Source organism: Anser anser (assembly GCF_964211835.1).
Source record: "Anser anser genome assembly, chromosome: 3".
Taxonomy (NCBI): Eukaryota; Metazoa; Chordata; class Aves; order Anseriformes; family Anatidae; genus Anser; species Anser anser.
In genome coordinates this window covers 118,327,637-118,343,394 of record NC_139722.1, presented here as the reverse complement: position 1 = coordinate 118,343,394, position 15,758 = coordinate 118,327,637, and the positions used below count along the sequence as shown (strand labels likewise).

Sequence of the window (15,758 nt, the reverse complement as noted above, 5' to 3'; positions counted from 1 at the left end):
GGACAGTATATGAAGGACACTGGACACTACAAGGCTAATTACCAGATAAAAGAAGACCCGCATGTAGAAGACAACCCTCGGTTCTGTACATAGTCATCACTAGTGCAGATCAGCCACACCAAGGAGGGGCTACTGCACTACTGCCCATTCTGCCTTGTACCGATAGAAATGCTTCTCCTGGGGAAGGATATATGCACAGTGCACTTGCTAGCCAGAAAAACCCTAAGACAGAGAGGTGCATCTCAATCTTAACGCATGGTCACATGGTCATTTGTGCCACGACTACACTGCACTTTTTTTCCACTGCGTTACCAATGGTTAAAAAAATGAGTAAGCAAACCTTTGGCCTCAGCAAGTGCCCCTTTAGCACTACATACATAACCCTTTTGCTCCTGTGTGCACATGTCTGCATATCAGTGAGTGTCACCGTGCCATCCACTTCGCAGGAAGCTCCCTGCGGATGGCTCATTAACACCCCAGGAGTGGAACAGTGCCTCAGCTCCCTGGCGGCACCAGCTGATAATTTTGTTTGTTTAGCCAGGATTAGGCTGTGAGGTGACTGAGCAGAGAAAGCCAGAGACAGGCAAACTGTGGCCAACACAGCTATAAGGTATTGTGCTATCACAACAAAAATATGACCAGGGCTTATTTAATTAATATTGGAGTATGCATATGCCTTAGTAGGTAGCATATACCTATTTAAAGTTTAAAAAGGAATGGTGTGTGGCTTGAGGGTTTTTTTGTGTGTTTTGTTTTTTGAAGAAAAATACCACTGCATTAAAACAAATGATCAGATATACAGATGCACTTGCCTCCATCTTCTCACATATCCACACCAGACTAGAGCAGAAGAAAACAGTTTCATTCCTACTTGACTGTCTGGAAACCAGTGACATGTATTTAACAGGAGTACGTTGACATCATTCCACTGGAAATAGCCAGTCTCCTATTTTCTAGTTCACATGGGCTCTTAGCAATTTCCATGCTACTTTCCAAGTTATCTTACCTGTAACTACATCCCACTTTGGCTCTACAAACTAATCGTACCCCTGCAGTAGCGTCTCTCGGGACAGCTGTGTCCCGCAAGCAGCAGCTGTGCACCTGCCAGGGTGTCCAACTGGCACAGGTTTGTGCCTTGGGACACAAACCAACAGACTAAAATGCCATGGTGACGAAACCAGGATTATTTATGGCAGGGGCTGTAGTTAGTTTGCGATCAAGGTTTTAGCTCAGAGCCAAGTTTCCTTCCGTTACTTTCCCAAGACAAGTACACCAGATCACAAACCCATGGCAATTAACACGTTAGGCAAATGTGTGATTTTTCAGCCAGATGTGCTTGGCTGTGAGACCAGGAAAGAGCTAATGTAACATGGAAGATAACAAATTTTGAAATAGCAAAGTGTTCTAATGGAGTTGAAGCAAGCTTCAATAACTTCAGTAGCAAAGAAAACTTCTCTGATGACTCCTGAATCTCCTCAAAACTCAACTCTTGAGTTACAAGCTCTGACCAAAGACTCTTTACACTTGCTCAAACTCGGGGACACGTTGCTCAGCTCCTGCCCTTCACCTAGAAGATTCACAGGCAGGGTTTGACACCCACCTCAGCACACAGCAGCCCCAGCCAGCAGGGAGAAGGGCTTCGCAGTGCTCATCACACGGCCACTCAGCTCCTGACTATTTACGAGGTACAGATGCCATGGAAATTCACCAAGCTGGTTTCCAATAAAATGGGGAAATTTTCATCATTTGCTCTAAACAGCTGCAGAAAAATGTTTCTGCTTTGACATTTTTCATTTGAGTCTGTTGATTCCACCTCTGAAACTTGAGGGTATTGCACTGCCACCAAATCTCTCACTGTCCGCAGAGCTCCACGTCTGCTAAAATAGATGCTTTAATATTTATGAAATATTTCTAGATGTAGATATCGCTCAGAAGAAAAGAGTGGTATGACTCAGTTATTTAGTACACTTACATTTTCCAGTGAAAAATTCTGGAATCCTTTCCCATATGAGCGTTCATGACAGAAGTTGAATGAAGCATTTTTTGTCCTTATAGAAAGCAAGATTTTATTTATTATTTTCTGCACTAATACTGCACTTAGGAACACTAACTCATGAAACAGGACTTTGTTCTGTTTCCCAAGACTTCATAATCTTAGTGCAAGTCAAAAGGTCGTGTGGGTATGAACCCACAGGACTGTGAGATAACAAACAGATAACAGGCAACAATGCGAGGCAATATTAACATCTTAGCATTGCTAAAAGCACCTCCAAAGTAACCGTACATCATCCTAATGATATTTAAATTGTGCCAGCCACTGCAAAAATACCTTTCATGGGACTCGACTGAGCTTTATCATGACTTGCAGGGGGTGGGTGTGCAACAGCCGTGGCTGGACATCCCCTGCTCGATGCCACAGTGGCAGCCAGGCTGCAGCCACCTCCGCTCCTGCAAGCCCCTTCCCGTGGCAGGGGAAAGCAAGAAGATAAATGTAAACCTTCCAGCCAAACCAGCACAGAGGTGATCACGATCTACTATGTTACTGAAGCCAGGAGACAGAAAATATTACCTTAGCACTGAGCCTTGCATCTGCATGAGGCACATGCTCAGTTAAGCGATGAGTTCATGCCCTCCGGTGTGCTACTCCAATCTCCCACTGCTACAGTCTCAAAGCTCATAAGAGTGGTTTATGTGTGGATTTAAAATAGTTTTGGAGTATTACGTGTGCCTGAGAGCACACAAAGCTGTCTTTGTCAATCTCTCTTCACAGTCACATAAAAAGTCGTACTAAAGAAGAAAAAAATAGATGCACTCAGCATGCAGGTTTATTCAAAAGCATCTTCAGCAGCAGCATTTAAAGCTCAGGCTTACTCACACTTACTGGTGTTCTCAGCAGCTCAAATATCATGTATTTAATTGAGCAGTGTCCTATTCTAGCTTTTAAAATTTAAATGTTAAGTTTAAAATCACATTTATGAAATATCTTTGTGCTTCTTAAACTATGGAATTTCTCATAACGTGCTTTGTGCTATGTACTTTGGCATGGAAGTATAAAATTAATAAATGCTTTATACATATAACAAAAGAAAACATAAATCCAAGCAGCAGAGAAAGCTAACTGAAACAGTCAGCGAGCAGGAAAAAAACAAAAGACACCTTTTTAGCAATGATTCATAGTGAAAGTCTTGGACAAAATCCTGTGCTTTCTGTTACACCTGAATGTTAGGAAATGGTGAACGCGATGAACTACCAGGGAGCACTAAGTTTTACAGCCAGTGACAAGCTTCCGGAAAGGTCCCGGTCCCTAAGGGCCAGAGGGTTGTAAATAAAAGCACCCTCTCCGACCTGGATCATCCCAGCAGCACAACGGGACACGGATCATCTCAGAGGTGGCCTCAGCCTCAGTCATGAGCAGCCAAGTGAGCGGCGCCCGGAGGCAGAGGAGGAATCTCCGCAGGCTTCAGAGTGCAGGTGCAGCCTGCTGGTGCCCATCCACTCCACTAAGCAGCCACCGTGCTCAAGACATGCCTTGCAACCCGATGAAGCGTAAAGAAAGCAGCTACTGTGCTGCTAACTGAGTGCCTCAGTCTTCGTGTGTGCTTTCAGGAAGCTTGGCTTTGCTTCCAGCATAGCATGAGGATGGTTCAAGCGGTGACATTTTTCCAGGTGATGGAGAAGTGAGGACCTCCTGTCCATGCTCCCTGAATAGCGGAACTGACTGCCTCATTTTTGGAGATATGGCTGGCTCTTCCCCAAAGAGGTTAACTTTCAAAGAACAAATTTTGGGAATATCTCTGTAATAGGGAAATTTGCTTTCTTTTCCTGAATAAGCAGCAGGACCTGGCCATGGGCAGCGGTGAGACGCTTCCTGAAAAGGAAGCCTGCACTGGTGGGGGAGATGTGGAAGGAGGAAAGATGCCAGCTGCCAGCAGAAGCCCGCAGGGTCTGTTGGAGCACGGATGCAGAGCTGCAGGAAGGGGCAGAGAAGGGAGCCAGCTAAGACTCCCACACGCACTTGCAGCTCCCACGCTCTGCAACACTGCTGCTGCTTCCATTTCCCTGTCTTACAGCTGTGACCACGTGAACGCTGTGCAAATAGTCCCCACAAAAATCCATCTTAACTTTCCTTAATAAAACTCAACCTAGAGCAAACTTTCGTACAATTTACTCTTCGTTATGAAAAAAACAGTGACGTAGAGGTAGAAAAACTGGGGGGGACAGGATGTCTGAGATGTCATTGCTACACCTAAGGTGAGTGGGAAGCAGGTGAGCTGCGTGCATATTCCAGTTTTATTTATTTTTGGCAGAAATAGAACATTGCTTAGGCATAATTTACATTAGAGTTTCTAATTTAATACCAAGGTTATTGAAGGAAAAGTGACACGCATTTATCAGCGGATGAAAATAACAGCAATACCAGCATTTGAGACAGCGACAGAAAGCGACAGAAAGTGTGTGCTGCCAAGGCCAGGCCTGCTGCTCGCCCGTGCTGTCTTGCAATCCACACAGGCAGCAGCAGACTTCTCCAGGGAATTCACTGAGTGGACAAAAATGAAAATGGAAAAAAAAAACAGAAAGCAACCCACAACTATCTGTCATTTCCCATATGCAGTCTAATCAGGAAGGTTATTAAACATGATAGAATTGCCCCAGCTCAGACTTGATCATAAAGAAATTAATAACTACGCAGCTTTCAGATGTGACCAAAAAGACAGAAGCATCTTTTGTTCTGCTGGTAAGAGAAGACCAAAAAACCTGACCGTAAGACAACAGGCTGCCAGCAAAAATGTAAGTTAGATACCATAAGGAAATCAACTGACTGAGGTTTATTTTGACAGGCTCTTGTCATCGGACTCACAAATTACGAGTTAGAGCTTTATTCCGATGTAAATCAATCTTGTGTTATCTGTGATTTACTTTATTTGCATCTGTAATTTATTTATTTGCATACGCGTGCTTTGAGTGAGTTTGAGAGTCTTCCACTCAGGTTTGCATGTTCAGGCAGTAAGCTTAAAAGATGAGAAACGTCTACGAGACCATTAGCAACATAACAGGCAGCAGCTTACTTTCCAGTTACCTGCACAAATTCTACCCAGATGCCAGTAAGATCCTCCTGCTTCTAACTCAGTGTAATGACCACAGAGGGAGACACAGGAAGGCAGCAGTGCTGATAGCTCTAAGAATTCAAATAAAGACCTGATTTCCCTGAGAATCATCAGATTTTCTGTTGCATCGTTATTTAGACATTTTTATGTTGGTTTTCCTTGTAGTTTGAACCCATCTACTTGAGGGATTTTCTTTTTTCTCTGCAAATGGGTTACGAAGAGCCAACTCTCTGCAGTGTATTTTTAAATGAAAGCTGAGATAATCCTGAAGTCATCGCACTCTAGCTGAGGATTTCAGGAAAATCCACCGAGCGCAGAGGCTGGTGACAATACCGTAGCAGTTGAGGCCTCGGTACATTTCTGATATTAAGAAAGCTCAATTGTTTTCCTCTGCAGAGCATTCTCCATTAAGTGAGAACGTTTGGGGCAGGGGAGTCGGAAGTGTTTCTGAAACTGGGGACGACACACTGTAAACATTTTGGCATAGAAGTGATCCCATCATTCACAACTTCCTCTCCTGCAGGTTCCATAGCATATGTCATTTAAAGAAATTCATCTCCTGCTGAATGATTTATGATATCTTTGAGGGAAAACATACTGATGAAATGCATCAAAAGTTTTAAATGTGAACATTTGCCATGGGGTTATTTCCGTATTCTTGCCAACTTATCCCGATATTTCTTCTTGCTGCTAAAAACACTTATACAGTTGCATTAAGATTTTAGTTTCCATAGAAACTGTTATTGGCTAAAGTAAATACAAGATGGTAAGAAGTGTGAATTTCTTAGTCCTGTGAGCACACTGCAGCAGCACTGTTACACCACCTAACCTTTCCCAGTACTTAATGCTGCAGGATGGCTTTTGCTACGTCTCCATTTTAAGACCAGGGACATTCTCCTGAGCGGCCCCCCTCCACACCTCTCAGAAGGTGTGTGGATGCTCAGGGCTATTTATGTGTCTTTTTGTACAAAAACACATTTCTCTGCAGCGCCCAATGTGTTATTTTGTTTTGTAGACCACTTCACTGGACTTTACATGGGGAAGTGCTGGTCTTCATTAGCCTGCACACCAAAACAAAGCTGGAGAGAGGGCTACCAGGTAATGTGTGAAAAAGAGGAAATAAATAACTGCTTCATTGCAACTAATGGCTTCCACACGCCTTCAGCATTTGTAAATATAAACGATGTGAGCCCCGAGCACCCTGGCGCTGTAACCCTGCTGAGGCCGGCTGCAAGCTCTGGCTGCCTGAACACGGTGAAAAAAGGCACGCGGCGCTTCCAGCCGGCTGTGCTGCGGCTATGCGCCGGCACGTCTTCCGAAGGGAGAAATGAACTGCATAATAATCTCCTGTTCTCAAAATTTCTCTTGTTCCCTTCCTAAATGATTCTAATGCTTACTAAAAAGGCAAAGTCCTGATAATCATCTTACAATTCCCTCACTTCTTTACAAATTTCATTGTATTTTGAATTCAGGCACTTTTTGTAACATACACAATTAGTGAGTCTTTTCTTGCTCTCTTCAGAACATTACTTCCATTTATCTTCTCATTTAGAGATCCGCAGCAGTGCTCTGTACTGCTGGAGATTTGCCCTTTTTCCAAAGAATAAGTCCCTGCATGTATATTGCAACGAGACGGAAAACTCTGTTATCATTTCTAAAAATAGCAACCGAAGGCAGAAGGACTCACACTTGACAAAACGTGGAAAAAGAAGGCAATGCTGAAACTTCTCAGTAACATGGGGTCATTTGAATACACAATTCATTGATTTGGGGATGGAGAACAATCTTATCCCCCACCTGTTACATGCTTAGGTACCTACAGAAGATCTCCCTTCTACGTTATTAGAAGCCTATGTTCCTAGGAAAGACAAACAGGCTTATTTCCACATACAACCTTTACTCTTCATGCCCTACTTACTTTGCTGTAAAGCCATTCTGACCCCCTCCCCAAGACCCACGGGGTCTACCTAACCCTCTACATCTACCAATTCCTTTGGCTGGGCATCTGAGGTAGGATGGGGGCTTGCTTAAGTCTCCCGAATTTGTCTCAGCTTCCCAGCCTTGCGTGCTTTTTTGTTGTTGGTTGGTTTTTGTAAGGAGAGGACACTGTCCGGATGCAAACATGCTTTGAGTATTCTAAAAAGATGAGCACAAATCCGCAGTACAGCCAGAGGAGCTGAGGTGGGACAGCCATGAACGTGCTACAGCACACTGCGGCGTGACAGCCCAGACGATCGTTACTGTCAGCTCCTAATGTTATGGCCTCGGCTCCAGGACTGTCATCTAGTGCTGGCTTACTCTAATTGGTTTCAGCCAGCCCCCCTGGGTAACTATTACTATTTAGGGACAACGTGAAATAGGATAAAAATAGGATAAAAGAGAAAGAGTACAACGGTTTCTAAATAAGAATAAGGCATTTGGCTGTTTATCCTTCATTGATGAAAACTCCTCCAGAATGATTTTTTTTTTTCCTTACAATAGTGCCTAGAAGATGCAACAACAAAAACACAAGAACAATCACAAAATACGTGCATCTTGATTTATGGAAAAATATTGTGAAAAGCAAATGCCAACCAACAAGGCTGAAGGAGAAGCTAACTGAAAAACCCTTTGTATTTCTGTTTTTCAGAAATTACGAATGCCAATAGTTGTACAAAAGGTATGCTGAATGCAGCATGGGAACAGACTCTGTTTCCAGCCATCAAAAAGACCAAGAGCGTGGCAGATTAATTAAGCCAACCAAAGAAATGTTCCTGCTGCTTAATATGGTAGCTTATAAGAAGGAAGTGTGTATTCCAGATGGTGGAGGGGAGGAAAGTTTGGGGTTTTTTTTGGTAACAAGGGCTGCTTATAGTCCTCCAAAATCACTACTTGCTGGTGGTCTCCTGTAGCAGCACACCTAACAGGTTTGGGTAGCTTGCTGTGGGTGTCCTTAATCATGCTGAAATTTAGTTTACTAGAAAAATAAAAATGAATCGCATTTTTATTTAATGTTGAATAGAAAAGCCAAGGATTATTGAAAATGACACATTTTTATCAAAAGGTTCTATTTCTACATCAGAAATACACTAAATGAGGTTGAAAGATTCCCATTAACTTCTCAAGTTTTTAGTGACAACCCACAGATGAAATCCACTCCCTCTTACAATTCTCAAAATAGATTAAAAAGATTTGCACAAACTGGTATAAGTCCCCTAACAGTATAAAAATTGTTTAATACTACAGGGATGGGGGATTGGCAGGGGAATTAGGAGATAAATCACCTAAATCTCTTGTTTTACAGTGAAAGCTGTGCCAACACACTACAGCACGCTGTCCTTTCCATCTGGCAAGACAAATACAGGAAGCAAATTCCCAAGTCAGTGATGATCCCACCAGACCACAAGAGATGACCTTCTGGGATAGCTAAGGAACATGTGAAGTGATACCACAGCAGGGGGAAGCATTTGTTTCTGAGGCAGCTTAACTCCGTTCCTGGTCTGCAGCTTACACTGGAGGCCATATTACCTATAGGGCAAGATGCTCAGCGGGTACCTGTACATCACAACAGAGCCACCCCTCTGGACACAGCTCAGATTCATCATCACAGCACAACCATCACGTGCATCGCACGTTTGCCATACATCGAGCAGGCTGTGAACAACCTCTCTGTGTGCTACATGAAGGCAGCTTGCTTTCCCACGCAGGAACCATCCCAAAACAGCGTTCGCTATTTACGCTCACCTGAGTACCAGGGTGGCTCAATCTGAAAGTACAGCTGTGGAAAAGAAAACCTGGGAACTTTGGCGAGTGTCACACGGATGTGGTGCTACTCTCTTAAGCCCATATACCAGGGTTTTTACTAGAAACCTCCACACAATCACAAGCTGCTACTGCTTGGCTTAGAGCCAAGCCTTCCTGCTGCTATACGAGTTTTGTGTTTTCTGTGGACAGTCAGGGCTCCTGTAACACTCACTCACCTGCAGGCAGCACTCCATCGCTGAGCCCCACTGCACAGATCAAGGCACAACAGACACGACTGGCCCCAAAATGAGCATTTTGCTTCACACCACTTGCAAAATCCTATCAACAGCCAACCCAGGTGCTGTTCCCATTCTGCCCACACACAAACCCATGACAAAAAGCAAACCTATTCACACAGGTGGTGCATTTCACCACCCTAAAAGTCAGGATTTTCTCATACCCTTCATTTAATGCCACTGCTGTCAAATCCATAACGTGTGGTAACAAAAACAGCCTTTATGTAACCTAATAAATAAAAGTCACCAAGGCAATAGCTATGCATAAATTTTAGCTAAAAACATTTTGTTAGAAGAACATGAATGTCCTCTGTAAAGCGGGTAGCATTTTAAAATAATGTTCTAGCCATTGTTAATACTTTATTGCTATTCATCATAGAACCATTAATCATGGTGAACTCATTTGGTATTAATGTGGATGTCATAAAGTACTTCTGCTGCATTTCAATTATAACTCAGCCTTTAAAACGCTGCCAACATTACATGAAAGCTCTGAAAACCAAATTTGAATAGTCTGTTCAGAGATAACTACAGTTACATTCTGGCACAGAGAAACCACCTTTTCCAGCCCTAGGCGCTGAGCAGACCCCAGGGCAGTGCCCTTGCCCATGGCTGGGAGCAGGGAGCCCAGCAGGAGGCTCGGTGAGGCTGCAGCCTCCAGAACTGGCCATTGTCCCCTGGGATGATGGCAGGAGACGCATTTCTCCAGGCTGCTTCAATCTCACAGGCTCAGCAGCAGCTAAGCAGCAGCAAGGCCCTACTTTCAGGACCCTGTAAGGGATTTCTTTTTCTCCTATCGTTCCTGGGATACCCCACAGCACACTCTTGCTTCCAGAGGTGTGCACTCCATTGTTGGTTTGTTTGGTTGTTTTTTTTTCCTCTCTGATGTGTGGTTGCTGTCCAAACAAAACCACCACGGAGTACATATATCTACAACCTCCTGTCTTTACAGACAGCAAAGGAGTATGCAATATATCAGAGAGGACCTAGGGGAGCTGATATCCTGACCTCTCTACAACTGTTTAAAAATAAATATTAAAAAAAAAAAAAATCCTTCTGGCCTCAAGAGGCACTGAAAAAGGAAAATAAGCAGGATGAAATGCAACATGGAGCTCAACAGCCATCAGCTCCTGGCCATCAGGGAAGCCAGGAACTTGAGCAAATTTAAATGTAGCTCCAGATAAACCAGGATTTTTGTTCATTCACTGTCAGCAGAGCTTCCATCATCAGTTTTTAAATACAGAATCAATGACAACAGCTCAACTATCACAACACTTCTTATCAGAAACTGTGATAAATGAAGCAAAGACAAAATGTTTCTTATTATCGAAGGACACATTCTTTGAAACAAATTCTTGCATGTAATTCCCATTCTATTTTCCTAGGTAGTCAATGCAACAGGTAAGCATACAGCAAAACCGCCTACCTTGGGGGCTCTGGCATGTTTTCCACATCTGGCATCTTTGACGAGACTGATATCTAGCAGCTCCGTCTCCTAGAAGAAAAAATTACAAAGGTAATTAAGACATCAGTCAAAAAGTTTTGCTGTCTACACACATCTTGGATCTGACATGGGTTCACCCGTTTGCAATGACTTCTGTCCAAATTGAGGGCAGTTTTGAGGCATGCTGTATCGCGCTTAATCTAGTCTAAAAGCAATACAGAAACACAACTTAGTTTCCTTTAAAACGTGCATGTCTCATGATATACAGAATATACTGAAGCCACATTAGTCAAGCTTATTTCCTGGATCAGTAAATACCAGCTGCTGTGCTTTTTTTTTATTTTCTTCTTTTTAATACAATGTAAGCTTTTTGATGCTAGCTACAGTGAGAAAAAGATGTTACTAAACAGAAAATCCTGTCTCTGCAATAGAAAACCTACTTTATCATGGTCAGAAGGTTTTGAAAAGTCCACATAAAACTCCCAAAGTGTTACAAACACAATGTCAACATGTCACAGGAACCTTCCAGTGCTTACTAAAAACCCTGTGCTTTTGACAAGCATTTCACCGTTCATACGTTACTCCCCAGCTTCAGGTTATACAACACATGCTGCAATTGGAACAAAACCGGCACATGATGACAGCTCTGTTGGGCAAGCTCCTGTCCTCCCCTACCCATGCATCCCATGAGCAACCTCCCCTCTCTTGGGTGCTCTCAGTGGTGCCAGCAGCATGGTACTCCCCCGGGATTGGGGGGAAGCATCCAACCCTCTGCAAAGGCACGGCGCTCTGTAATCTCCTACCAACATCACCTCCCCAGTCTCATCCTGCGACGGGGCATTCATTTCCTGATGTTGCCGTGTTGGTTTTTGCTTCAGTGCCTCAACCTTTGCAGGCATGGCCAGTCCGGGAGGAGGAAGGGGGCTGCAGACCAGAGGGGTGCAATTCCCTTGCCGGCACGCACACCACAAAACCACGTAATGGTACCCAGCTTTGCCCCCAAGCGATGCAAACCGTTTTGCAAGACAAAGCAAGATCATCTGATCTATCTGGCATTACTTGACAATCTTCAAGCACATCTTAACACTGTCTGCCTCATTTACACTAGTATTTGGACTAATAGCCCATGCTAGCATGGCTCGATTACATACTAAATATAGTTTAAAAGTACATCAGCAGGAATGTGACCACACTGCAATTACAGCTACACCAGTTCAGTGCATTTCAGCCTTCCAGCAGTTCCTGCGAATGCTGTGCAGAGAATGTGGTATCTTCTGTGCAGCATAAAGACACTTCATTGTTTAATTCCAGTGGAAGAAAAAAAGATTTTCTCATGGACATATTATTTTGCCATGGATTACTTTGCAGCCTTATTTATTTTTCATTTTATGGGACCTGCTGCTGCAGAGCTCTTGCAGACGTTTGCTGTCTAATAAGACGTGAGCTTACCACACATGACTGTACATTCACAACATCCCCCTCCAGCCCTCATATCAATCCCAATTCTCTCCTGTATAGTACCAGCTGAATTTGCATGACCATTTTTTCCCCTCTTTATCTAACCTGTTTAGGGGAAACTTGGACTTTTGTGATCTTTATTTTTTTTATCATACTTCCCAGAAACAGGAAAAGGAGGTGAAAACTTTCAGGGGTTAGGAAGAAGTATAGGCAGGGCTATAAAGGGGAATATTCTATAAACCTCCTTAAGAAATCACTCAAAATACACCAATACACAAGGCATGCATATACAAGTACTCCTCCGAACGCTCTGCAGCCCCTCGCATTCACGGCTGACTTGGCATCAGAAAAGCATCTCTACAGCTCTCCCTGATGCAGCTCAGGAGCATCTGATGCTTTGTGAACCCAGCTTTTACATCCAGAAGCTGCTCTTACTTTCAGATCTAAACTCTTCTCAATCAATCTGTCTTCCACCTGACAGTAGCACAACGGACACAAGGAGATTAGGGCAAAACTCAATCCTCCGAGTGCAGAAAAGGCCCGAATGCACAAAGGTCTGGGTAATCCTCACTGTTCAGGGAAACAACTGCATGAGGAATGTCTATAATCTGTAGATAGGTGGATATAGAAGGCCATTCGGATATTGGCAGAATGGAAAATCATGGCATGGGACAGGACTGCACTCGGGTTTGTCTCACCCAGAGCAAGAACTGAAGCAGGAAACTGAGTCCCAACATAATTACGGGGAGGAGGGGAGCAGAGGACAGGCACAACAGGCAAGGAAGTGTAAAGAAAAAAAAAAAAAAAGGACAAGAGCCAGACTATTCTGTGAGCATAAAAAGCAAAGGGAAACCAAGAGACACGATGCAAGCCCAGAGACCACACAGTAAACATGCCGTGGGATAGAGCACGGAGGCGACAACACTTCAGAGTTACGGCCCATGAGCTCCACAAGAGCAAACACGCATCGCCTGGCTGCCACAGACAGCAGCACGGCCTTTGGGGTGAAAGGCCAGGTGTTGTATTTATCACAACAAATAATACTTGTGCCCCAAAGCAGTCTCCAGCCCATGACGAAGTGCTCTACAGAAGCTATGGGCACATGCGTGGCGTGGCATGAAACTAAAATTTTGCAGACTGAAAGGACTGACAAACACCACAATTTTTAGCAGTAAGCACTAAGATAAATGAAAGATGTCAAAAAAATGGATCTTAAAGATGGTGAACCATGCAGAATGAACTGCAGATGCTTTTTTTTGGTTGGACTGATCCGGCATTTTAGCTCTTAAAAAAAAAACAACAGAATTAATCATTTGCTCACTTACAAAAGTGAAAAGTGTAACTAGATCTCCCTTTGCACACACATAGACAGACCCTGTCAAATGCAATAGCACACGTTTGGAAGAACATCCATCTTCTGGCCTCGCTGTTCTGTTTCCTCTCTGCTGGGTTACCTCTCTGAGCAGGTTTTACAATCCTACCCGTATATTTATTTATATTTCTATTTGACAAGAGCATTTAATTTTTGAGGAAGCCACCATCAGATATCAGGCAGGAATGGTCCAGCTTCCATAATTAGATTTTATATGTATGTCCTGGACTGCAGAAGCAATAGCCTGGTAGTTTAGAGCCCAGGCTATGGCACCTACGCAGAGGGGAGCAGGATATGCACCCATGTAAGCGCCTTTGCAGGCAGCATTCAGGGGGCTGGATAAATCAGAATTCATAATGTGCCATTTCTTAGAAATTCTTTAGTTCAAAAATCCCAAACCTCCTGGAATTCCCTGCCCCCTGGGCGCTTGCTTTCATCTTTCACTCAACTAATTAACAAGACAGAGAGCAACTTCCTCCCAAATGAGAGAAAAGACAATTTCCCTAATCCCCTATTACAAAGTGTGGACAGACGTTTGTAAAGTGAAAAACAGGCACATGCACCGGGCAGAAAACTACCCCATTTCCTGTGCAGCGAAAATGTCCGTGCCCTCCTCTGCTTAAGTCAACAGTAGTTTTGCTACCAACTTCCTCAGCATGGGCTTGGGCACTGCTTTCTGTGCTGCAGGAGGCACAAAAGCCAGAGCAACTGAGAAAAAAAAAAAATCCTGCACCAGTCCAACTTCTCTCGGTTTAATGACCTCCAACTCACTGCTATTGGGACTTACTAATCTTGCAATAGAATAACTCTTAATGCAACTGGTAGATCCCCTTCATATTTTATAATACGTAAATTCCTGAGAAGTGAGTTATTAATCCTACCATGTTTGTTTTCAATTAGCAGCCGAGACAGAGATGTATTCATATAGGGCCCGATTGCACAACCTCACTTTTATGGGTGAGCACACGCTCACAAAAGCTATGGATTGTGCAACCCTCAGTGGCTGCTTGAGCACTTATAGTTAGGCCTGTCTGAATCTAATAGAGTAACACCAATTTGTACCAGCTGAGGATCTGGCTCACTCCTATTTTAAACTGCCCACAGCGATGCCAAGTGAATCACGCTGTCTTGGGAACTTGCTCGTGACGTAGCGCCAGCTGGGAAGCAGGACTCCTCGCTGGCCTCGCTGAAGAGCTCTGCTGAAGAGCCCTCGGTGGCACAGCAGGCTGGAGAGCAGGATCAAGTGTCCTACACAATTTCACAAAAACTATGTCAAGGAGACAGAGCAAAAGCGGGTGTGCATTGCAACAGCTGCACGGGTAGACCAGATATCTAATTGCTTTACTTATGTCCCGAACAAAAATAATTCCACTCTGCTCAGAGTGCTCACTGTGGTTGAAGAGTCAGGCAGTGCTTGAACCCCCACTTGTCCCACCTCCATTTCCACATCCCTTCTGTCGCGACGTCCTTGGCTCGCGCTAGGTTAAACAGCTCTGCGTGCTGCTATGAACCACTGGATGATGTTGCCACGGCCGTTGCAGCATAGGGTTACAGAATATCTGACGGACAAGTAATTAAACTCTGAAAATTCATTTTCCACTTAGCTGTGAAACCTGCTGCTCCTGGGTTCAAACCCGAAGAAGAAACTGTGTGCCTTAAAGTTTATCTACTTCTTCTAAATGTTACCAGTTGAGCTAATAAAAGACACAACACACTGCCTTCAAAGTTTGTATCACACAGTCCTGGCATAATAAACTTTGAAAAACCAAGTCCATTATTTTGTAAACAAACACCATTAATGCTAGTAGATGGCAACATCTGGCAAAAGTTTTCAAAGGGGAAAAAAACATTATTGCTGAAGCAAACTTCTCACGAAAACTTAAACAGCAGCATCTTCTATTGGGAACAGTTAATCATAATAAAATGTTTCTTTAACATAGAGAGATTCCATTTTAACATTTTCTGAACATGAAAGCATTGAACATTTCTTGAGCAAAAAAAGCCTATTCAGTTCTAAACTACATTTTTATCCTGCATTTTTTAAATGTTTAAAATAAAAACACAACTGACTATAATTTCCTTATAGCATGTTAGAAAGAAAATATTAAGGTCAACGTTTGAATCTGATTTGGAACAATTACAAGCTATGCTAAATAAATATCTCCCTATACATTCAGACTAAGTATGTAGGCAAACTCAGTAATTTACAACCATTTATAGAATAAGCCTCATTTAGGTTTCAGAGACTTGACAGTGTGCTTATAAATCAGCCACACTCAAATTGCTCCAGGACTGAAATTTTCTGCATAGATAGAGAGCATTTAGCACTAATTTAGAAAGGCTGCTTTCACAGGTATGTA

The 15,758-nt window shown here is 43.3% G+C and overlaps 1 protein-coding gene across 11 annotated transcripts in view; it reads right to left on the bottom strand.

Moving 5' to 3' along the window:
- PLCB1 (phospholipase C beta 1) overlaps positions 1-15,758 on the bottom strand; it is a 415,451-nt gene that overhangs the window by 271,450 nt on the left and 128,243 nt on the right. For all 11 annotated transcript variants that reach the window (XM_083828903.1, XM_083828908.1, XM_083828906.1 and 8 more), the window contains one exon: positions 10,551-10,619. Coding sequence is in view for 8 of the 11 variants with exons in the window: in XM_083828908.1 (XP_083685034.1) it covers positions 10,551-10,619 (69 nt within the window). In the remaining 3 variants the exon portion in view is untranslated. The remainder of the gene's footprint in view (positions 1-10,550; positions 10,620-15,758) is intronic.